At 36.5% G+C, this 25,605-nt stretch overlaps 3 protein-coding genes across 19 annotated transcripts in view; 2 read left to right on the top strand and 1 right to left on the bottom strand.

The window, feature by feature from the left end:
• Positions 1 to 13,564, top strand: part of LOC114876525 (TLD domain-containing protein 2) — a 135,676-nt gene extending 122,112 nt beyond the window's left edge. For 15 of the 16 annotated variants that reach the window (XM_046288929.1, XM_046288927.1, XM_046288926.1 and 12 more), the window contains 3 exons: positions 10,173 to 10,454; positions 10,571 to 10,740; positions 10,903 to 13,564. In XM_046288929.1, coding sequence (XP_046144885.1) covers positions 10,173 to 10,454; positions 10,571 to 10,740; positions 10,903 to 11,038 — 588 coding nt within the window. In that variant the 3' untranslated portion in view covers positions 11,039 to 13,564. Of the gene's footprint in view, positions 1 to 1,682; positions 2,251 to 10,172; positions 10,455 to 10,570; positions 10,741 to 10,902 lie in introns of those variants that run through there. The other variant, XM_029188083.2, reaches the window with a different exon arrangement.
• Positions 13,565 to 18,329: 4,765 nt separating this feature from the next.
• LOC114876527 (peroxisomal (S)-2-hydroxy-acid oxidase) lies at positions 18,330 to 25,261 on the bottom strand. The gene is made up of 9 exons (XM_029188086.2): positions 25,050 to 25,261; positions 24,705 to 24,843; positions 24,077 to 24,228; positions 20,420 to 20,675; positions 20,210 to 20,338; positions 20,001 to 20,133; positions 18,957 to 19,073; positions 18,773 to 18,884; positions 18,330 to 18,701 (listed from the first exon to the last, which is right to left on the bottom strand). The coding sequence occupies exons 2-9, from the start codon at positions 24,836 to 24,838 to the stop codon at positions 18,634 to 18,636; spliced, it is 1,101 nt and encodes a 366-aa protein (XP_029043919.1). The 5' UTR covers positions 24,839 to 24,843; positions 25,050 to 25,261; the 3' UTR covers positions 18,330 to 18,633.
• Positions 20,694 to 24,055, top strand: LOC114876526 (N-acetylgalactosaminyltransferase 6). 2 transcript variants are annotated; one of them, XM_046288932.1, is made up of 2 exons: positions 20,694 to 21,360; positions 21,518 to 24,055. In XM_046288932.1, the coding sequence occupies exons 1-2, from the start codon at positions 21,118 to 21,120 to the stop codon at positions 23,144 to 23,146; spliced, it is 1,872 nt and encodes a 623-aa protein (XP_046144888.1). In that variant the 5' UTR covers positions 20,694 to 21,117; the 3' UTR covers positions 23,147 to 24,055. The 2 variants fall into 2 exon arrangements, with proteins under 2 accessions (XP_046144888.1, XP_029043918.2); XM_029188085.2 differs by having other exon boundaries at positions 20,697 to 21,327.
• Positions 25,262 to 25,605: the final 344 nt, after the last annotated feature.

Below are 25,605 nucleotides of genomic sequence, written 5' to 3'. Positions count from 1 at the left end.
GATTCCATTACACGTTCCTTTTAACGTTATAAGAAAAACAGAGATTGTTAACAACATTAAATGTCGAGCTGTTAATACTCATTACCAAGCTTCGTGTGGGAAAAGAATTATATTCTTTTTATTTGATACTCTTAATAGATTCATTATTACTAATTAGTTTGTTGCGTAGAATTGACAGTCATGATTATAGGATTGATTGTATCATAAGTAATCTGAGATAAGGATTATGATAATGGTATATGGCAGTCGTGAAAAATTGGCGGCTAATTATCATATTTGGTGCACGTATTAATTACTTCACTCAAGGTGGACGTGACCACATGCACGTTCATAACGAGCCACTTACAGCTTCAACTGTTTATGTGAAACATTCTGAATGTTTCTCTTTACATGTCAATCTGCAAGGCGAAATATCAGTATCGATACTTTTACTTCCATTTAAAACAGGAATGAAGGATTTGTTAATTATTTTCTGGGATATATAAAAGCGAGAGGGAAGGGTGCTCTGTTATTTTTATTTATCCTTGGTCAAATATTTTACATCCCTGTTACTAGAAATTTACAATCACAGGAAAGATGGGTATACTTCCGAAAGGCCCCATCACCCCAGGACAACCAAATTTCGGATTTATACTAATTGAGGGACGAGAAATCGAATGAGACAAATTTCAGAACTGGCAAATAAACCGTTCTCGAGATATACAGGGTATTCTAAAAGTGCGGAAACCCCCTATTATCTTGATAAGAACGCATTTTCACGGAAAATGACTAACCCTAACCTAGGTTAGGCTTAGGGTTAGGGTTAGGGTTAAGGTTAGGGTATTCTAAAAGTGCGGAAACCCCCTATTATCTTGATAAGAACGCATTTCCACGCAAAATGACTAACCCAACCTAGGTTAGGGTTAGGGTTAAGGTTAGGGTATTCTAAAAGTGCGGAAACCCCCTATTACCTCGATAAGAACGCATTTTCACGGGAAATGACTAACCCAACCTAGGTTAGGCTTAGGGTTAGGGTTAGGGTTAGGGTTATGGTTAGGGTATTCTAAAAGCGCGGAAACCCCCTATTATCTTGATAAGAACGCATTTTCACGGAATATGACTAACCCTACCTAGGTTAGGCTTAGGGTTAGGGTTAGAGTTAAGGTTAGGGTATTCTAAAAGCGCGGAAACCCCCTATTATCTTGATAAGAACGCATTTCCACGCAAAATGACTAACCCTAACCTTAACCCTAACCCTAAGCCTAAGCTAGGTTAGGTTAATCATTTCCCGTAAAAATGCGTTCTTATCGAGGTAATAACGGGTTTTCGCACTTTTAGAATACCCTGTATATTTACCAGTTCTGAAAATGGTCTCATACGATTTCTCGTCCCTCAATTACTATAAATCCGAAGTTTGGTTGTCGTGGGGTGATGGGGCCTTTCGGAAGTTTCCCCGGAAAGATACACATATAATTTATTTATCGCCAATATAAAAAAAAACATCGGTCATAGATCGAAAATAGGCGCAGCGATCGGGCAGGGTTTCAAAATGACACATGTTCTATGAAAGAAAAATATAGCGCGCTCCCAGTGACCGGCTGAGCACGTGCTGCGCAAACCGGGATGCGCAGCGTGACGACTCGCCCCTTCCCCCACCACCTAGCCGGCAGGATCGGCTATTAGACTCACCCCGAAAGCGCGACGCGTCAGTGTTGCTTCAGTCCTCGCGAAGTGAAGTATCATTTTTACGTCCCGTGAAACGATCGATCGCCAAACAACCTAGTCAAAACCAAATCTATTGTAATTAATTATTAATCTCGCGACATACAGACTGATTTTGAACAGCTTTTTTATATTCTTATATCGTGTACAATAATTATTAATATTTGGTTGTCAAGACTTACCATACGTATTATCTATTTACGTATTTGCACATTTTCGGAAATCTATTTCGAATAGAAGATTTAAAAATAATACAACGGGGAATTGTTGTAACGGTGACGGATATTCTCGGCACCCGTTTCTAGACTCGGGTCTGAACCGTTCGCTCGTTTCTAGAAAGATTCGCTAGCGAAGTCTTGGACCGACTTTCGAGCGTGAACTAGAATGTTCAATTGCATTTCATAAAGAAATTTGTATAAGAAAAGTAGAATTCGAAGAAGAGACTTGTTGTTTACTTGAAAAAGAAAGGAGAAACTGGTCAAAATGCCGAAACCAAAATTTCCTAACCCAATCGCCAAAATCTCGAAGTTTCTGAAACAAAGGACGAAGGTAAATATAAGTTATATTAAATAACATTGCTTTAATGGTGAAAAATATTTAATAGTTTGTTCTTTGCCGTTTCTTCTTTGTCCATTTCCATACCTTTTACTCATGGGTTATTAATATGCACCACTTGGGGGAGTTTATTTAGGGAGGTTTGCTGGAAGCTTGATTTTCAGTGTGCTATTTTCGAAAGGAATTCAATTTGAAATTCTCAGTTAGAACCATAGAATGAATGTTTACTCAAATTTCGAGTTACCTTAGTTGGTAATACAATGTTTTCTAATTTCCGAAATCGTAATTCAGCAGTCTCCTAATTCTAAAATATTAATCTTGCAATTTTTTGCTTAGAAACCTATAAAATAATAAAATTCTATCTAATTTGCAAATTTTAAAATATTTCAAATTAGAAATGTACAATTCCGATATTAACACACCCCGAATTTCAATTACCAAACTTTTCTTCAAAAATCACAAAAATTCGATTATGTTTATCCGGTAATGAACAGCAACGCAGCTATTTGCAAATACCACAGATTCTTGAAGCATTCTTTTACCCGCGAGCGATCGACACGCTCGAACCGTCAGGAATTTCGTTTTCCAACTAATCACGTTTTCGTAAAACGTTTCGTGAACTGTGGATAGATACCTAAATAAGCAATGATCATTTTCCATAAAGGTCGACGAAACAATCTCACGTGTGTACTTTCACAAATCTCGTCGAATAAATCAATTTTCTGCACGTGTTCCTCTCAGTTTTCTACAGAGGAATTTCTTTGAACAAACAAACAGCTGATACATATCTTGATACAGCGGATGTTATGGGCTGTGAAGAATTCTGAAATGCGTAAAAAATCTTTTTTTTTCTTTTTTTTTTTTTTTTTTTTAATAAATCTGTTTTTTATCGATGATTCGAAAAGATAACTTGGAATCACCTTTAACCTTTTGCATGGCATCGAAAATAAAAAATTAATATTTATAAATATTTCCTTAAGAATATTGAAATAAAAAAAATGATGTGCTAAAATTGAAATGATAATGCTTCCAGGTTTTTCTTTATCTATTGTTAGGAAAATTTCGAAACATGTTTAACCTAGATACATTCTAATTGTTTACTCAATGTATTAGTTACATTATTGTTATTGGAACTGTGAATCGTGAGTTTTCCAAATTAATTAGCGTATCTTGCTTATTTAAGATTCAAATTGGTATCATCAGTTAATCAGGTTTTAACATGATATTAGCATCTATTAGCATTTAAACGTGCGATTTGTCGATTTAAATACAAAAGAAAATATCGATAATTAAGTACTGTTAAATTACGTTCGTCTAACAAAGTTCAAAAGATTCCGCGTGCGAAGTGCGTTTACATCATTAGATAGGAAAAATGTTTTCGTACTCTTGAGTTGAGAGAAAAAAAAATGAATTATAAGATCGGATCGAGTGAGATATATCCATGATTTCTGAACCCGAATAACAACTCGAATTCTCCGGTATATCCCTATCACTAACTAATAATAATAGATATTTTACTATAATTACATTTAAACTCGACATCATTTATCTCCCGTCATCGGAAACCGTTGAAAACAATGCAGATACGAAACGTATCGATGCACTTGCAGCGTAGTTCACTATAAATAGAAAAATATTTCAGCCCAGTTGTTTACTTGCAATACCGGTCCTTGGCCGCGCCTAGGTCCACCTTTCACAGAATCCGGCTTCGTTCAATACACGACCGACCAATCTCTAGTACAAGTTATGCAATCGCCATATAAACACATTTATTTTATTACATACATTCAAGTTACGTAGAGGAAGGGTTGCGCTCAGGGTGGTGGCAGTTCGTTTGGGAAAGGCTAATCTCTAATCATTAACGATAAATTTGTAGAACAGAAAATAAAATGAAACATAAAGTAGGGATTTTTTATTTAACTGCAAGTTGAAAATATGAATGATCAATTTGGCTAAATTTAGATTCGTAGTTTGTTAACATCAGTTCGTCTGGGTAATCGAATCGTAAGGAATTCAACGCGATTTTTCTTTCTCGTAAAACACCCCCACGTGTTAAATATAAATTCCTGTTCTCATGTGCTCGCCAGCATTATTAATCACGTCGAGACTGACGGGTAATGGTGTGTCTCGAAATTGTCTGGCACAGGCTCGCCTCTGGACGCGTTTCAACTTGTGAGAAGCTGGCTGAGAGGTTAAAATAAGTCGAAATCAGCCTACTCGGGTAAGAACGTGCTGAACGTTCGCGGGAACTCAGTCTTAACGACGATTCAGAGGAATGCGTGACGTTTATTAGCAGTCAGTGTAAATCAGTAAAAAATCGGTAAATATAGATCATACTATTATCACTCAATATCAGATATAAAATTTTAGTGAAAATTAGGTTAAAATTGGTAAATCATCTCTAACCTCCAATACCCAACATTAATTACTTCTGACAGTGATAAATTATCACTATCTTTATCATGCTATCAATTACACCTGAATATATATCTTCAGTTTCTTTGACATCTTTTTTTTCATCACTGCAGACTGGTACACTCGCGATCAAATCAGAATTCTAAAAATACGATATTAACATTAAAAATAATTTATAAAAGAAATAATATACTTTTTAGTTATTAGATATTATGAAATTAATATTGAACCGAGAAGACATGAATATTAATTCAAATTTTTACGCTTAAACGCAAGTGGAGGTTCGCCACGGGTCTGTACACACCGTCATTCTTCTCGGGACCGCCTACCGAAGAGAAGACAAGCTCTTTGAGGGGAAACTTCCGAAAGACCCCATCACCCCAGGACAACCAAACTTCGGATTTATAGTAATTGAGGGACGAGAAATCGAATGAGACCATTTTCAGAACTGGCAAATAAACCGTTCTCGAGATATAGAGGGTACTCTAAAAGTGCGGAAACCCCCTATTATCTTGATAAGAACGCATTTCTACGCAAAATGACTAACCCTAACCCTAACCCTAACCTAGGTTAGGTTAGTCATTTCCCGTGAAAATGCGTTCTTATCGAGGTAATAAGGGGTTTTCGCACTTTTAGAATACCCTGTATATTTGCCAGTTCTGAAAATGGTCTCATTCGATTTCTCCTCCCTCAATTACTATAAATCCGAAGTTTGGTTGTCCTGGGGTGATGGGGCCTTTCGGAAGTATACCCCTCTTTGGGTCTCAGATTTAGTTGAAACTTCGCACACTTATAGATCTCGTTCTCCTGTTTACGAATATATACCATTATAGGCGTAAATACTCAATAGTTCTTTAGATATTTGTTTGAAATTTCATTATACGGGGAAATATAGATTTAGTTAAAGGTTTCGGGAAGAAATGATTTGGTGAAATGTTAATGTACCTGATTCGTACACAGACGGCCCGGGTTCAAATCCCCTTCTGGTGTGGTAATTTTTTTCTCGATTTATTTACTCCAATTAATTGGAATTCAATTGCATATGCAATGATACTATTCATGACAAACAGAAAATAAAAATTGTACATATTCCCTTAGGCCCTAAGGGAAAGAATGCGAAACCGAGATATCATTTGCCCTGGGAAAACATGATTTTATTGCAACTGTACAGCTACATTACTAACACGATTAGTATCATACCTGTGCGCGTTTCAATCAGATAGAAAGAAAAAAAAATGATTAGCAAGTGTAATTGATCTATTAGCTTACACTTGCAGCGAGATGCATCTAATCGTTTCTGCCGGAGGAATTCTATAAATATCTCTCGAATAGTTGTATTTATAGACATTCATCAAGTACCTCGATGAATAACGATTGTTTAATCGTTGCGATTCCAATGATTCGTTTTCATTCGTTGTATTAAAATTCATATCGAAGGTAATTTTGATAAAAATCGTTAGATTTATGAGCTTCTCATCGTTGTCAACAAAGTTTGCAACGAAGGACGATCGGGAATAATACTCTCGAGGCCGTGGCGAGTCCCTCGAGATACACTGGCCGGAATTCGCTTGTACTTGACATTAAATACGGAGAGGGAGGAAGAAAACTGACCGTCGAAAGGATTTTTATTTTGCTTTTTACGAAGCTCGATGGTCATTTGAAGAGATCGCATTCGAATGGTTTGCTCTCTCAGTACCAAACGGTTCATCGAATCGCTCAGTTTCTCAGTCTTCCAAAGTTCCTTTGATTTTTAGAAAAATAAAAAAATATATTTCTTTCTTCTGTAATTACTAAAAATCAGTTTTGAGTACATGATGTTCGTGGATACTCGTCCGGTCCTCAATTACGTGTTTCAACACTCATCTAGGATGCTTTCGGTGAGATAGTAAATCTCTTTTTCTTTTTCTTTTTTCTTTTCTTTTCTCTGATTCAGTCTGGAAAAATCCGCGAGGTCCTAAATTAAGACGACCTTCCGAACAGAAATGCGACAAAGCGCTTTCCTTCTGGTTAAAAATAAAGTTTAATAAAAATACGTGTTCACCTTACGAGTTCATCGCAAAATATGTTCGAAGAAATAATATCTATTTAAATTATAATATTTCCTTGTTTCGATGTTTAATTAAAATTCAAAGGCATAGATAAGTAATTTTTTATCGGCGGTCGGTTCAAGAAAACTCGGGCGAAATCGGTGTCTGATATTTTCGGGAGCCCGTCCGATCTCGCTCGAATTTTCCCGAACCTACCCGAGCTCGAAATCTCGGTGTTCCTACTAATTTCATTGTGCAATTGTACAGAATTCTTAAAAAAGAAATTCAACATCAATAAATCACCGGCCGAAACCTGAAATCTCTGGAAGTAACGAATGCAAAAATAAGATACAGAATAAACATTGTAAAATGGTGAAAACAACACCATTCGTTCTTAGTAACACGTCATTTCGAACATATCCTCTTTCTTTTCGGTATGCATCTCGATTGCTGCCACGACCTCGGTCGTGGTTTTGTCTTTGCGGTACAGAAATCTTGTTATGCCATCGATCGGATCGATCCGCGAGAAATAAGAGGCTCGATAAGAGGATCGAGCGATGAATTTGAATTTGAAATCACTTGGCGAGAAGGATGATCGTTCAACCTTTGCACTTGTGCACCGAAGTGCAATGAAACTGGGGATTTGCGTTCTTTGTATTTATTTCCTTACGTAATAACCTAGCCTTAAATTCTACTATCCATTTTCTATTGTGCTATTAAATCTGTTATCTATTCTCTGATCGACAAAACCCTCGATACAAGTAGTTGTGCGTCGTCGTGAATGATTGAGCATAAATTTGATTGTTTACAAAACGAATGACAATTGCATTTTAAACAGAAATCCCCGATTAACACTTAATCACAAAAACATTTTTTTATTTCTCTTTCTCGCGATTAAATGTCAAGTTTTTCCAACTATATCCACGATAAAAACAGTGTCACGGGTCAAGGAAGCTTTTGTGATAAAAAGCAATGCGTGTGACGTTCGAGGACACGTGTGTCGACATGCAGATACCTGTTCAATGTAGTTCGTTCTCCTCCTGCACCAGTTTCGTTCAATTACAATACTAAATTTTATATTTAATTAACAAAAATTATATTATTTTGGTTTCTAAATTACTTTTGAGAATTCATCTAAGTACATCGCCATTTTCCCTATGGAGGCTTGATTGGATCTCAAGCGTATGTACATATTGCAAGTGCGTTCTTTTCTTGATCCTCTTTGACTGATTTCCTTGATCACTCGGTCAACGAAGAACGGCTTAATTGACACGACCTCGGTTCAATTCAATTCAGTTCACGTAAAAACCAGAACGAACTTGCTTGCAAGTACTCCTGTTAAACAACTTTGTTTGTTATAATACCCGCGAATGTAATCCATACATTTGATCACGTTTCGTTGATTTCACGAGACGGAGACGCTTCAGGTTTCATTTGTTAATCCTCGAACGTCGATGACCAAGACCTACATTTCATAGAATCAATTGTATTATAGGTAAAGGAACTTACTACTAAATTGTCAAGGCACGCCTTACTTGTCTGCACAGCATAATTCTTTTCATTGTAAATTAATCGTGATAGAATTTACATAAACGGTTAATCTAGCACGTGTAAATAATTATCAAACGCGTCGTTTACTTTTTTATAGAATTCCTATTCTCGATACATTAAATTAACTGTTCAAGCGACTTTCATTTCCGTATCTTATTTACATAACGAAGTTTATTCCTGTAAATTATCGAGCAGGAAAAAAGAAGAGTGTCGTTATCATTGACGAGAGAGTATTTTATAAATATTTTACACTGTTTTTCTTTTAATCTTCGTACAAGATTACAGTTTAGCATCGTTACTCGACTGATAACGAATGAAAGAGTTTACAGCCGACGAGAAAAACAAACGAGAACTACGGCGTTAAATGGTAATAATTATGCAGGCCAATAACGTACGACGACTCGACATCGTTACGTTTCACTCGCGAAGGATACACGGTTTATCTAGTTGCTACGTGTTATATCATCTTGCATTTTCAGAAGAATACTATTTGAAATATTTCAATCTTTTAAATGAGAGACACTCTGATAACCTATAGATTCGTTATGCAAAAGCAAATCGAAAAGTCCTTTACCATTTTTCAATCCAAAGCTCCGTTTCAGAGATATAAGCGTTTAAAGATTGGACCGTCGACTTCCGGGGTGGCCAGCGCGGCACCCCGGAAGTGGAAGATTCAATTTTTCAAACGCTTATATCTTGGAAACGAAGCATCCGATTAAAAAATGATAAAGGACTTTTCGATTCGTTTTATCATAAAAAATCTATATTTAAAATCCAATGTTATAAATATAACAAAAATGTTATTGTCCATATTTCGTATTATCTTGACTGAAAAATAAAATTGTCAAAAAATCGTCGGCGGTGTCCTTTTTTGATGTTGTGTCTTTGCTCTATGTTTTTCCACTCGACGAGAGGAAAATCCCGTAGCACGTGTTTCATCGGCTTATAAGGTGAAACCTTGCCGGCCACCGTAAACTACGTTATGTATATGTTATAATACTAATGGATGAGATGCAAATCCATAATGGAGCAACAGTTAGGGTATGTTAGTGCACCCTGTAATCCCGTGAGAGACGATTGCGCGAAATTGTTATCGTTCAAGGCAGCTGCGCAAATGTGATTTGCCGAGTGTTTGCACCTGGATCGATGAATAATAGAATAACAACAGCACGCGGTAGGATGATCGGCTCTTATGATCATGTAATTTGCCGAATGGTATCCTCGGAATTACAGGAAATCCTCGGTGGAATCTTTCGACGTCGAAGATGAGAATACTTCTTCGTTTTATTTCACTTTCCAATCCCTGGGTAGATAAAATAGAATTTCTTCTACGTTTTATTCTCATGATAAAATTTTTTTAACCACTTGCGGTGTTCTAGACCACTTTGTTCAGTTTCATGGACAGAAAGGTCAAGGCAAAAGATGCGCAATTAACGAAAGACATTAATATACAAGATCTACGAAAGAATGACGCATTCCTTTCTGTATTAAATATTCATGATATTTCCAGTGTCGGGACACGAAGCTTCTTCAAACATTGCAAAACAAAACGTCAACAATTACAACAGCACACTTGAATGCGTAGTAGTGTGTGTTAGCTGTGTTAGACTTAGAACTAGGTTTAGAGACTAATGAAATCCTACTAGTTTTGCAACCAAACAGTATCTTCTACAATTTATTATAGTTTGTAATCTGTGCAGTTCAACGAGATCACTGAGTCCACTATTCAAATTATAAAACGAAACAAATGAGAGAAAAATTCAAATGAGAGATTCCTAGGGGGCTCGCGGGTCCCAGTGAACTCAGTGAATCTCGTTCTCTAGTAGATGTCACTTCCAGAACCAATCCCCAGATGTTCCTCAATCTTCAGCTACATCCAGCCCTCAGAATAAAATTAATAACATATTTGTTGATGATTTGCAGGTACTGTCTATGAGCGAGGAGCTCAGGAGAGCTCTCTACGCCAACAGTGCCGTCTCCTTAGACAACGAAATCATCGTACCGGATCTGGTGGGCACCACAGAGATACTCAGCGATGAGCACAGAGAACAGCTTTGTCGGCATTTACCCGCCAGGGCGGAGGGTTACCTATGGACTCTTGTCTTTAGCACTAGCCAACACGGTTTCAGCCTAAACAGCATGTATAGGAAGATGGCTAAAATCGAGAGTCCTATCTTATTGGTGATCGAAGACACCGAAGGAAACGTAAGTACCCTGCTGAGCCAGCTCAGAAGTTTAGCATCGACAGTCGAGTGGCGTGGAAGTATTGAAAATTCCAAAGAAAAATTTACAATTGATTATTTTGCTGTTGATGATCACAGGTATTCGGCGCGTTGACCTCGTGTGCATTGCACGTGAGCGACCATTTCTATGGCACAGGCGAGTCACTTCTCTTCAGGTTTACGCCTAGGTTCCAGGCTTTCAACTGGACCGGAGATAATTTATACTTCATCAAGGGCAACAACGAGAGTCTTGCCATCGGTGCTGGAGAGTGAGTATCCTACATTTTCATTTATCATTTATAAATTATTTGATGACACTACTTTGCTATATAGACTCTGTGTACACTTGCTACCATCTTAGGCAATGTACCTATATTATTATACGAAGTTTCAAGTGTGTTAACAAGAATGTTTGATTTATTTTTCTCTAGTGGCAAGTTTGGACTGTGGCTAGACGGCGACCTGTACCAGGGCAGGACACAATCCTGCAGCACGTACGGGAACGAGCCTCTGGCGCCCCGGGAAGACTTCGTGGTGAAGACGTTGGAATGCTGGGCATTCATATAGGACACGGCCTCATATTCGTTGTCCACGACTTTGCACTCGCCGCAGCCTAATTTGACCTGAATTCCAAAACAGTCTCGTGCGCGGACGTATTTTTATCGTCCCCAGGAGAGATCACACAGGAAGAAGGCTACCACCCGTTTCTAAGAGACATTTTACCCGAGGAGATTAAAAATGATTAACGGGATTATTTCTCACCGGTTACACCTCTTGATAAATCAGAGACCCGACCTGTATTCTTAGAAGACACTGGATTGTCGATTGTGTACAAAGATGGAGAAAGAAGAAGAAAGAAAGAAAGAAAGACAAGAAGAATATAGATTGCAAAAATAGAAGAAAAAAGTCAAGATGAAGTTTGAAGAAGCCATGGACTTAAAATTAAACTGATCGACACGTTGTTTGATCGTCCTATTTGTTTTTTCTCTTTTTTTTTTAAGTTGCCGTATTTATTTTATTTTTTTATATGTATACATACACAAACGCGCGCATATATATATATATATATACACACACACACACACACGGATGTGTTTCGTTGAGTGAATTGTTGCTCGTTTTTATGAGTTGAAGATAAAAGTCGAAGGATTGACCACGATTGGCGAGGAATTTGTTTATACGCGAAGAATGATGTGGCGTTGCCTTCGAACTAGTCGCGAGTATAATAACAATAATAAATAATACTATTGATAACGATGATAATAAATGGTACGTGACGAAGATTATACGATCATCGGATACGACCGATGATCGCGAATAAGAGAGAGAGTATGAGCAAAGAGTGTGTGAATGATGATGATCGTAACATTGTCTCTCCTTGAATGGAGGGAATCGATGACGCGAATAAAGAAAAATGACTAAAGAACCATGAATCGAATGATAACGATGATGATGATAATATTGATAAAAAAAAAAAACAAAATGAAAAACCACGATACAAAACACGACACTACAAGAATGCTAAACTAACCGTGTTTGTTGATGTGTAGATAATGTAGATAGATGAATGTAAATATATATATTACGAAATCGTGTTAACGGTAAAAAGAATAATTTTAATGAAACTGGAAAACCGGTATAACTACGCTAAAAAGAAAAAAAATAAAAGAACAAAAAAAAGAAGAAATAATAATACAATGAAACTACTCATCGTTGCAGAAGACACTGTTTGTGTAGCTCGTCTCCACGCATATCTTGAAAACGAACACACGCTGGCTACCATTGTAATACACACACAATTCTGTACACACACGATTTAACAGCAGTGTATGCGTTACGATACGAATGTAAAAAGGAATAACAATTCTAGGATCTGAGAACATAAGTAGCTTTAAAGAAGGAGAGTTCATATTCGAGGCTAACACACACTTGATGGAAGACTATACAAGATTGAAAAAACACCGAAACTAAGACACACACGAGAATTGAATAAAGCGACATGTTTATATAAATTATTTTATTTTATTTTTTTTTTTTGTTTGTGAAACGTGCTTCTATGGTGTCTCAATTGACCACAACGAACACACGCCTGTGCCTCGCTTCGCTCTCTTTCTCCCCTTTATCGTAGGGTACACTTGGGTGCAACGTAGGCTTTCTTCGAAGTAGAGGGAGGAACCATTTGCTGAAATTTTGGGAGAACCTAGGAGAAACTTATCCTAGGCTAACGAAGGCGTTAATTAGGTCCTTAATTTTCTAAATTCTATACTGTCCTTTTCTAATGTCTGAAACTTTCTTTTTCTTATTCAAAAATTCATGCGTCTAGCTTGAGTAAAAACATCACTGGATATATTTGTAGTTCTAGGGAAGCCTAGGTTGCATATAACTATACACGCCATAGTATTTCCATGGGTATCATCGTAACGGTCCTGCTGCGTACGATCAGAACCTGAGGGATGTGTTACCACTACGCTTTGCCATTCTATGCGAGCTTTACGCGTACTCAGACAATAAAAAAAAAATAAGAAAGATTGCCACCTTTTTTTGTTATACAAACATACGTTTAGACTCGGCTCTGATTCTTTTCCGTCAGTCTGAGCTTTTTATAGTCTTCTATGAATTGTTTAGAACCGATGGAATATTTCTTCTAAAGAAGCCATCGTTTTTATCGCTTTGTTAAAACTAAAATGTTTGTTTATTTCTTTCCTTTAAACGTTAAAGATCGTATGGAGAGGATTTAACAATTAGGAACCTCGTGTTTTGATAGAGGATTTTATAAATTAGGAGCGAGAATAAATTCGAATGAACTTCTTCGTGGCGATTCGATCAACCCTTTCGTTAAGGAGTCCCTGTTGGAAAAATTTTTGAAAATTCTGTTCGAAAAAATTTTAATTATTGAATAACCATTGATGGTTTCAAGGCGAGCGACTATAATTTGTCATAATCGTAGACCTATGTAGACGGAAAATAAGTTGCCACTTTAGGCCCGGAAACTCCTAAAATTGAAGGGGAAACGATGGAAGTTCAGTCGTGATAAATCGATTACACTTCAGGTGCACTCGTTGGATAAATATAGTTATGGAGTTAGTCAATTGACTACTTGCCTCCTTATCACAAATATTAGCCTCCCTCCTCCGTTATATTAATCCTCCGTCTATGTACGCCTACGATCGTAATAGCGAAAGGGTTAACACTGTTGTAGAGAATTTTTGAAAAAAATTTCAAAACGTCCTTTTGTACCTAAGCGAAATTGCACCAGTTAGCATTCCTTTTCTTTGTAATAGGAACACTTTCTAACTCGCGTCGTTTCTACGATTTTCGACTTTCGTACATCTCTAAACGATTGCTTTTAGAATAGAGCGAAAGCAGTGTAATATAATAAAAACTAAAATGCGTCGTTAACAAAGTCTAAGACTGAGAAGACAGTCTAAAGAGAGAATCGTAGATCTGAATGAGGCATGTCCGGTGCACTGGTTACAAAACGCACTTTACCAAGAGTTCCAAGGAAATGGTAATGAACAATAGGGAAGCTCAAACAGACCCAAACACACACATGTACACGATAAGGGATGAAAAATAATCACTCCGATGGACTGTGTATGACAAAACTTGTAGCTTTATTGGCTTCGTTTTAGGTCAGTTTTTCGAGTACACGAGCCTCAATTAGTAGCGTTGTCTAAAACACCAAATTAGCGTCTAGGTGTACTCTTGTGATACTAATAAGTTTAGACAAAAGTTATTGAATCGCTTTTAGAGCGTCTCGGATGGGGTTAAGCTTATTCTTTCGTGGCGTTAAAGAGCTAAACGTTACGACTAAAAACATATAGTCAAGACAATACATTAATCGTTTTGAAAGGAGATAAAGCAAAGTGCTCGAATCTAGTTATATTTCTTTTTCATTTCTGTTCTGTTCCAAGGAGTAAAGGCTCAACAATGCCTCGCCTGTTTATGCCGAAGATCATTCGTATAAATGTAATCGTTGTAACGTGAAATAAAAAGATGTGTGTCTGATAGAAAAATTTTATTTTCGTTTGTTCGCGTTTCTTAATTTTTCTTCTAGGGCACATTTTGACTAAACGAGCATTCGGGAGTCCTTTCAGTTCCTTCTGTTTCAATTCGAGCAAGATTTATAAATTATAATAATTTATTATTTTATTTCGTTGTTAATAAAATGAACCAATCGAGCCACTTGTGTTACTCCTTTCAACACTGAATGTTTCATACTTTGTAATGTCTACTCTTAACAATCCTAAATTAATTTCCGATCATTGATAATTATTAGAGATTCAATTCTTTATCTAAATTTATAGTTTAAAAGGTGCTGAAGAAAATTGAGACCAAACTTTAGGTAACTCATTGTCAGAAACGAATGATTTTATCATTTTACATGTCTTAAAGTGTGGCTCCAATTTTTGTCAACATTTCGTAGATTTCGTAATTAATATTTAATCAATGATTGGCTAATTACTTTTAACATAGGTGAATCAACTGCCCGAAAGAATTTAATTTCTTTTTTTATTTCATCTTCTGAACGTAGAAACGTTCTCACTACCTGTAGGTGTCCAATGGAAAATATATAAACACGCTACTGCCTCCACGATGAAAACTCCTAGACGTAGATTAATCTACACCACGCGTTCAAATCACCGAACATAATTGTTCTATGCCAAGGGCCGCGTTTATCCCTAGGCGAAATAGGCACGTGTCGAGGGCCCGCATAGAAATATTTGTCATTACTGCACGAGATAAATAAATCCACTGGGTTTGACTTTAAAATTTAATTAAAAAATATTTACATATGTAAGGGCCCCGATTTTTATTCGCATGCCTAGGTCCCGAAAAACTCTAGACGCGGCCCTGTTCCGAGCCACTTGAACGTGGCTACATGTATCACCTGACGATTTATCGATAAGCTTGTTTAACGTTACAGTACGTAGAAAAAACGATCGGGTTATAAGCTGGAGGATGTTAACGAAAATCGGTGAGCTCACGTGAAATCGTAACTATGTAATCGCAAAATCGTATATATACATATACATGTATACTCGTTAGCTAAATTAGTGAACGTTAGGCGTTTAATGAGAACACGAAACCGAACGTAAGAGATGAAAATATGGGGCGAGAACAAGTTCGCTGAGACGAGGCGAGACGAACTTTCCTGGTAATACACATTGTCAATTAGATTCAGACTGATCGCAGGGATTGACGAGGCATTAAGAAATTCAATGTTCTTCGGTGTTTAGCTAGAATATTGTTGTCGTCGTCGACGTTGTTTCATGATGATCGCTGTGACACGATATCTTGCGTCTCGTGAACGATATAGCGTGAAGATTCAGAAATTGATTTGCATTTTTCTTATGCAATTTTAACCCTTTATAATCGTTTCGTTCTTTTATTTCAATTTTAAGGTTCTATTTTTTGTTCTGTTTCTAAATATAATTTTTTGGTTGATGCATCATGCGCGTCTTCCGCTTAACGATTGTCAGTCACAAAAATCTTTTGAATTAATTTTTTCCAGTGTTTTTAACGATCGAAGCTTCACGCTATATCGTTCTACAACCGTAGCCCATTTTACACGTAGACTATTATTCGTTCTCGTCTTGTATCCCACACACACATAATCAATTTTCGAATACCTAAATTACTAACAACTTTCATAACCCAGAGAAAAACGATTTTCAATACCATTCAAGAATGTTCATCGAAATCCAAATCACACAGCATAATTAATAATAAATCAATTAAATGTACAGATGATTGGTAAAAAGGAGACTAGGTTACTTGAACGATTCAGACATTGAGTAAATACTGATAATTTCCGTATTTAAGTTGTACATGTTTTTAATTTGATTGTTCTTATAATTTTTTGTTCTTATAACCTTGATGAAGATATACTATAAATATTTCATTTAGCTGTCGTACTATAAATTATGCTGTGTACTTAATTTAAAACTCGAATCTTTCATAATGCTTTACACTGGTATTAAAATACGAAACGCCTATTGGCTGCCGTTGACAAGAAGCGCTCTGATTGGTCGGCACACGGGTAGTAGTCTGATATATAAACAGGCGACCGGTCCGTGTATGCGCAGTCTCCCAAGGCTTCTTGTAAACGGAAGGCAGTACAAAGCAAATTTTCAGAGTAAATGACATTTTAAAAGCACTTTTCATGATCATGCATCGTCTTGAAGCCACGATTTCATTCTCGCTACACTTCTCAGAAAAAAAAAATTTCTTTGAACGATCAGATCAATTTCACAAATGTTTCGAACAATTTTTATCGTTATTTCGAAGGAGATAACGAAACAATTAGACAAACTTTAACGGTGTATTCTAACTTTTCTGAAACAGAAAAGGTTAGAAATCGAATGCACTACAAAAGTTGTACCTCGAAAGAAAAAGAATAGATTTCATTCACCGACCATCATAGTTCGTCGAGCTAAAAGTACTTTATCGAAAGAAGAAAAACATATCCTCCGGTTTCGAAGCCCTTACTTACGAGGAAAAACGGGCCAACCGAGTTGTTAAGAAAAGGGTCCGAGGCTACACAGGGGAGAGAAAAGACCCTCTCGAAACACATACAACTCTCTGGACCAATGTTTACACTAACTTACTAATGTACTATCGCCTAAATCATTACTTAACCGCGAAAGTGATCTCCCCGTCTCTGGATCCTCTGAAGCTATAGAAGACGCATCAGTCAGCTAACAATCATGTTCCCAAGGTTCTCACCAGTGACCTAAAACAAAAATACCACCTGACAAAACACATTTTGTGTCTATCGTAATCGTGTATTAGCCAAACTGTATACCGTAAACGTTGAATTACACGTGTGTCGAACGAGCCACAAGTAACGAGGAAAGGAAGCACGTTCGTGATTTGTTTCGAGCATCTTTCACTTAAAATATATCTGCTAGGAGATAAAGATGAAACAATGTTTATTTATCAAGATATATTTATAAACTTTTTTGATATTTCTTTGAACGTTCTAACTGTTTCCTTGCTGTTTTCAAAATAATATAATTATCGAGTGTTGTTGAAATATGTTTGTAAACTGTTAATACGATCGCAAACGTGTGTCCTTTCAAAAAGGTTTCATGTAAAAATGATCTAACAACGTTTCTCTGCTGCCACCCATGGATAAGCAGATAAGTGCGTATGTATGCATGTATATAACCTATCTATACATATACAGTACACAGTGCAGGAAGCGTGTATGTGTGTGTATATACTACGCACGTGTACATTACATATACATATTATACATATACATATATAATAAAGGTTTAGCGTCGCAACGTGCATACACAACAACAACAACAACAACTACAACAAGAACAAAAATCGTAGCGCGAACGAGGCCACTATAAATATACATATATAAATTATAAATATATACATACGAGTAACAATTAATAATTGTAACGTTGTAAAGCTGTGAGTAAAGAAAAAGAAAAGAGAAGAATGTTTTAAGGGCTGCAACAGAGTTACTAAAGTCAAGATACAATAGGATACAGATGAGAGAAAAGGGATTTATTTTTTTGCCAACAGAGAATTGTTTGCGGTGTGTCGTACCGATAGATATAAAATTATAAGAAGAGTAAAAACGAGTATTTTGCGACCATAGGTGGGAGAGCAAAGTACTCTGCTGCATGTTACGTGGGCGTTATGTATGTATATCAACGTCAAAATAGTCAATCTTGTTCCCGTTTGCAAAAATGAAATACAACGCGGATCACTTTGGATGCGTGTGCGCGTATGTACGCTTTTAAGAATTGTGATATGTGTGCCGCGCACACGCATATATGTATACAAAAGATGAATATACAAAAAAAAAAGGATATTCAATAAAACGCCAATATTGTGAAGAAAAAAAAGAAAGAATAATGCCTCCTTTTAATCGACATATTTTTACATTTAATTTAACTTAAAACTAATCTATCGTAAGGTTATTTAACTATCAAATTATGAAACAGAATGTGACCGAAACAGCGTGGGTCATTTTGGAGCGTCCTTGAAATATCATTAAATGGTATTGTTGCATTCATCGTAGAAGCATAAAGTTCACATATAGAATGTGCTTGAAAATTTTGTGATTATGAACTGATCGGTTGCTTCAACTTGAACTTGTTATAATTATATTTAACACTTAGTGAATCCTCTAATTACAAGTGGCTGTAATAAGATTCGTGTTTCACCATATCCCTCGTGATCTCATCGACCGATCTGCAGCCTGCAAATGAATAGTCAATGAGTAGATTAGTTATCTTTCATTCAAATGAAGTTTCGTTTATAGTGACGTACCTGTTAGCGCAAATGCTAGATCAATTTCCTTCCTGAAGATCTCAAGTACCTTTTTGGCACCTTCCTCACCACCCTGAGTCAGGCCCCACAACAAAGGTCTGGCGGCAAATGCCTGTAAAAAGAATACAATTTATTTGCAGAGGGTGGCAAACTTTATTGCATATATCATTTCATACGTGCTTACCATTTTTGCGCCCATAGCGAGCGCCTTGAAAACGTCGATTCCTTGTCTCACACCTCCGTCCATGTATACTTCTATTCTGCCCCTTACGGCGTCTATTATTTCCGGTAAAACTTCAATCTACAAATCATACATTGCTTTTATTGCCAACAATAATTAATTAACACGTGCAATACAGTTTACTATCCGTTAGCCAATTAAGGGATCATTCTGGTTTAGATGCTCAAAAAAAAGGGCTATTTTTGTAAATTTTTTAAGGAAGTATTATTATAGATATTGATATAATGTTTATATAGCTTAACAAATACACTCTCGAAGTACATAAAAACATTTTTTATTTATTTTTTTTAACACTATTTATACATAAAAATCGCAGGCAAACATAACTCCTCGAAACTACGTTTCTTCGGTCGGCGGTGGTGATTTCTCCGGAGTCACTGAACCGATCCTTATGAAATTTTAACCACATATTCTACACATGAATATCTTCAGCGCATTCTACAACCGTATTAAAATTTTCATTTTTACTATTTTTTTGGGGCCAAAATCAGTGAAAAAAAACTTCATTATTTTCTTTTTTTTTTCTAAATCTCCGCCATTTTTTTATTTATCAAGAAATATTAATATCCATAGAATGCGCGAGAGCCACTGTGCTACTGAATCTAAATATGTTTGAGTTTTTCGTTTTAAATGAGCCGTTATCAAAATATCAACGCCGCCAGCGACATACCAACTTTTCGAGGAGTTACGTTTGCCTGCGATTTTTATGTATAAATAGTGCTAAAAAAAATTAATAAAAAATGTTTTTATGTACTTCGAGAGTGTATTTGTTAAGCTATATAAACTTTATATTAATATCTATAATAATACTTCCTTAAAAAATTTACAAAAATAGCCTTTCTTTTGAGCATATAAACCAGAATGATCCCTTAACGAGAAGTTACGCGACTGCCACTGCGTCACGTGACTAACAGCGCGGTCACGTGACTGTGATTCTACCAATGAGACGAAAGCATGGAATTTGAAACGTAAAGAGAAGCAACGAACCGAAGCTGGAAGTGTGTCAACTTGACGTGCACCGTGATTTGAAACGATAATTGCTGCTGCTCCGTGGTGGACTGCCAATTCAGCATCCTCGGCAGAGAGGACGCCCTTCAAGACGAGTGGCAACTTGGTAATACTGCAAAAAAGCAACGAATATGAGTACCACTTGAACGATCCATTTTCCACCGATTGGAAACTGTAGAATTCCAAACCTTTTGAGCCACGCGATGTCTTCCCATTTCAAAGAAGCGTCAAACAGGTTCATGACATATTCGCTCAAACCAGATCCATCCTTCGCATTCTTTATTTTGGTTGACATTTCACCTTGGAAATTTCCTAATCTAAAAGTATTCGTTGCAAGCATTATTAAATTGACGGTAATTTGTTTTATGGTATAAAATATTCAATTCCTTATTACGTACTTCAAATGAGATGGAAGCGAGAATTTATTCCTAATGTCAGCTCGTCTGTCACCAAACAGTGGTGCATCGACAGTCAGAACGAGAGCTTTGAAACCGGCACGTTCTGCACGTCTGACTAAATTTAAGGTAACATTACGATCGATGTATATGTACAATTGGAACCATTTTACTGCATTTGGCGCGGCTTCCGCCACTTCTTCGATGCTACTTGTTGATATAGTAGACAGGATATAAATGGTACCATACGCTTGGGCGGCTAAAAATGAAAAAAATTTAAATTACGTTATAAGACTAAATAACATATTGATATCGTTAGGAAATGCTAATGATAAGGCTATTTGGAAAAGATAACGAATGCAAATTTACATTACTTAAGTAATGAAATGTAACGTGAATAATAAACTCTTAATATTAAGAGAAACAGGGATTATATGGCAATAAAACTATTCAAATGAATATTGGATGATGCATTTTTTGCATATCGAATGCAACTGGTCATCGAGAGGTGCTTCGATCTCGCAGAATCGATCCTCAGTCGACGCGTGGCAACCGTGTCTGGTTGATGCGTGTTATCGTTACAAAATTTACGAAAGGTTTTAAAACGTAGATAGCAACTGATAAGCGACACTAATCAGACACATGAGGTTAGTGTTATGTAGATAGTTAACGTAGCCGGTGGCTAAGTAGCGGGTTTTCGCATGATGATGAAAAGAAATGTAGTAAGCCTGATAAAGTTCTTCTTTCTGGCGGCTTTAACTGTTTTCCTGACCGTTGTTGTGTTCCGCCGCATACGGACGTCACCTAACCATGAAGTTTCGACACCGGTAACCGCATTGTTGGTTGACAGGACTGACAGTGCGAGAAATTCCATCGATTCGAGGCAGAATATCAACGAACATTTACCTCAGGTACGGGTTAAAGACCTGCTCATTATTAGCAAGGTTGGTGCAAGTGAAACAGGTTTAGCAGTAGTTTTAACCTTCTGCATTCCATGCAGTACCGTACGATGCTTTCTTGTACCCTATGCAAGTGACATCTTACTGTTTTTTACTTTAAGATAATGTTGCATTATAACGGTAAAATGATACTTTTCAACAGGTTTCAGATGGAAAAATAGATTGGCATGATTACAAAAAAATTGAGGAAGAAACTAAAAGGAGCGGAATAGGTGAACATGGAAAGCCAGCATTTCTTTCACCGTCTCTTGATTCGTTGAAGGAAAAATTATATCAGGTGAATGGTTTCAATGCTGCGCTCAGCGATGAGATTTCAATGAATCGTTCTGTACCTGACATTAGACATCCAGATTGTAAAAAGAAGAAATACTTAAAGAATCTTGATGCAGTCTCTGTGATAGTCTCCTTTCATAACGAGCATTTTAGTACTTTAATGCGTACTTGTCGGAGCGTTATCAATCGTTCACCAGCATCGTTGCTTGAAGAAATAATATTGGTAGATGACGCTAGCACCAAGACAGAGCTGAAGAAGGGTTTAGATGATTACGTTGCTGAACACTTGCCAAAAGTGAAGATTGTAAGATTACCACAACGGTCTGGATTGATTAAAGGAAGACTAGCCGGAGCAAAAGTTGCAAAAGCAAAAGTACTTGTATTTCTGGATTCTCACAGCGAGGCAAATGTGAATTGGTTACCACCGTTGCTGGAACCCATTGCACAAAACTATAAAACTTGCGTGTGCCCTTTCATTGACGTGATAGCTTATGAAACATTTGAATATAGAGCCCAAGATGAAGGTGCAAGAGGAGCTTTCGATTGGGAATTGTACTATAAGAGATTGCCATTGTTACCCGAAGATCTTAAACAACCAACAGAACCATTCAAGAGCCCAGTTATGGCAGGTGGTCTGTTTGCCATCAGTGCTAAGTTTTTCTGGGAGCTAGGTGGATATGATCCAGAGTTGGATATTTGGGGTGGTGAACAATATGAATTATCGTTTAAAATATGGCAATGCGGTGGTCAGATGTACGATGCTCCTTGTTCAAGAGTGGGCCATATTTACAGAAAATTTCCTCCTTTCCCCAATCCGGGCAAAGGTGACTTCCTAGGGAAAAATTACAAGAGAGTAGCTGAAGTATGGATGGATGAATATGCAGAGTATATTTACAGAAGACGCCCACACTTAAGATCATTAGATCCTGGAAATTTAATAGAACAGAAGAGTTTAAGAACTAGATTACACTGCAAACCATTCAAGTGGTTTATAGAAAATATAGCGTTCGATCTTGTTGATGTATACCCTCCTGTAGAACCGGATGACTTTGCATCTGGAGAGATTCGTAACATGGGTGTGCCAGAATTATGTCTAGATTCTAAAAAACGAAAGAGAGACGAACTCGTGGTAGTCGACGTTTGTATAAAAGACAATCCAAAAATCGTAGGAGAACAAGAGTTCAAATTAACTTGGCACAAAGATATCAGACCAAAAGATCGGACAGAGTGTCTGGATGTATCCAGAGGAGACACAAAAGCTCCTGTTAGCTTGTATCCTTGCCACGGTGGCCAGGGAAATCAACTGTGGCGTTACAACGTTGAAAAGCAATGGTTGATGCATGGCTATTCGTCAAGGTGTTTAGACACTGATCCAGCGAGCAAGAAGGTCTTTGTAACAAATTGTGATTCGTCTTCTCCAACTCAGAAATGGAGAATCGAGAAAGTAAACATGAAAGCTATTAATAATTGGGATAACGTGGGACCCAAACGACATTGATTCCTTTGCTTTTTACTGCCGTAATTTTCTTAGCCTTATTTAATTATCTAACTTCTAATTATCTAATATGTACATATAAACGTATGCCCTATTTTTAACTAGTCATACGAAGTCGTCAGTTTTGGGTTCATTTCCTTCTCCGTCATGATACAATGGAAGATATTTTGACGATTTGAAGTTATAGAAAACAAAATGTACTTTTTATCAATCTTTACAGTATTTCAATGATGAGATCGTTTTTAATACATCTGTACGAAATGTAAATATTGTATGAACCCTCTGTTGTGCCTTATACGTATAGCTGCATTTAGAACTACATATTAATTATATTGATTACTTTGCAAAAAAGTAACTTCGCTTTACTGCTCAATTTTTATCTGATCTTAATCCTTTTGTTTTTTTTTTTTTTTTTTTAATTAATACCATGTATTTAAGAACGTGTAAGAACTGATTGAATCAAGAACTTTCTTTATTGCCAAATTTTTAACAACTATTTAAATTAAGTTTCTCTTAATGACTGATATGTAATGTATGTTTTTTAACGTCATATAGATATGGTACAAGGAATAAATTGTTTCTTATCTGTCGTCAAACGACATTTTTTTGTACAAGCTATTCGAATAAACAAAATGTTCCATTTACACAATGTTAAGTAATAATAATATTTACATAAATGAAAAAATCGCGTACATATCTTAATGAAGTTTTTTAATACAGAATCGACTCAAAATGGTGAATCTATGTTTTATTCGACTGTGATCGACGTCGATTTTACTCATTACTCAATATGATGAACAGTTGCATTTGTTATTGCAACTATTTTTGTAAAACGTTTCTATAATTTAATAAACATTTTTATAATGCAATCGATAAGAAGATTTGAAGGAAAATATAGATTTCATTTAAGAATTAATTTGTTTATAAACTCACCTCTGGCGTTCGCACATTCTCCCTCGGGATGTGCCATACGTTGCATAGCAGCAGGTGCGATACCAAAAGGCATCGAAATCTTTTCACCTAAAATTGTGGTGCTGGTATCCCTCTTTGAGACATCCCTTAAAAATCGGGGTTTGATTCTGTACCTAAAAATCATTTTGAGGAATTAGTGAAAAATTCAAACAGAATCGAGAATCAGAATTTTATTCATTAAAGTGTGAAAACAGGGTTGTGTCTAGATTGAAAATACTCTTCTACTGAATATCTATTAAGTGTAAAATATTAATGTCATTTTAAAATTGCATCATAATTGATTTGTATAATTTAGATGACGTTTAGGGAATTAAGAAAGGGCAGAGAGAAGGGCACTGACTTAACACTTCTTCAAAATAAATATGAGAACACTCAGTTGACAAGTGATTCGTCCTTTAAATATAGATTTTCAAGAAGTTTTCACCCTTTGTAGTTTAACAATAAGTCTTTAAATCACTCTGTCGTATTCCAAACTTTAAATTACCCTCCTCCATTTCCTTGCAAGTGACCAGCAATGCATTAACATACTTTCATTAGAAAATTCCTAATAACCAAATCAGTGAATTATTTCATCCTCTTCTATACTTACTTCTTGAAAGCTTCTGTATTCAGCCTCAAGGTATACTGATCTCCTGCTCCGGAATTATAGTAATCCCTGACAGATGGTGTTAGGTTTGATTGAGCATGCTTCTCAAAGTCGTTGATACAGATGAACTGAGACATGTTGTCTGTGGAAACAATGCGTTCCCAATTAATTGAAATAAATTAAATAAAATGAAATAAATAAACCGTTCGCGAATGAGATCGATGAAAGTGAAGAAAGATTTTCTTCACCGCGAGAAGAGATCGTTACACGGTCGAGCACCGAGTAATAATGCGAAGAACTCTCGTTTAAAACGACGTTTATTATACACACGATACACAAATACGGAACCTTTTTATTCTTATTCGATGATACCCCGTGTGCGACGATCACTCACGAATCGACTAGACTCGTCTGTCGGGAGAGTAGCTCGTACAATTGAATATGAAGATCGTTGATCCTCCCAGCTGATCCTACAACTATCAAGTGACTGAAATTCGCGGCTGAAATCGCTACGATAACCCTCAGTGGCAAACGTGTCCACTAATGTTGCTGATAAAATTGTTTGCTCTATTTAACTTCGTCGTATTGACTCATTTTATCGCTGCGGAATTAATGAAAGACTCGTGTGCGTTCCTCTGATTTCCGGATGATGAATTCCACCCTTCATTTCGATGGAGCCGAATACAAATCCGTTTTAATCGTACGAATATAATAATGAACAACAACAGCTTTGTTGGCTGATAAGTTTCCAAGAATATATGAAAATAAAACTTTATTTCGTTACGTTCCATAATCGTTTGTGTTTATGCAATAAGACTGATAGGAAAGGATGAATCGTTTCTTTTTTCTTAAGTAGTATAGGTCTATTATAATGTCTTAGGTTGAGATATTTTCATCTTTACTA

Source organism: Osmia bicornis, chromosome 15 (genome assembly GCF_907164935.1).
Source record: "Osmia bicornis bicornis chromosome 15, iOsmBic2.1, whole genome shotgun sequence".
NCBI classification, from domain to species: domain Eukaryota; kingdom Metazoa; phylum Arthropoda; class Insecta; order Hymenoptera; family Megachilidae; genus Osmia; species Osmia bicornis.
The sequence above is the reverse complement of the archived record's forward strand: the minus strand, read 5'-3'. Positions and strand labels throughout refer to the sequence as shown.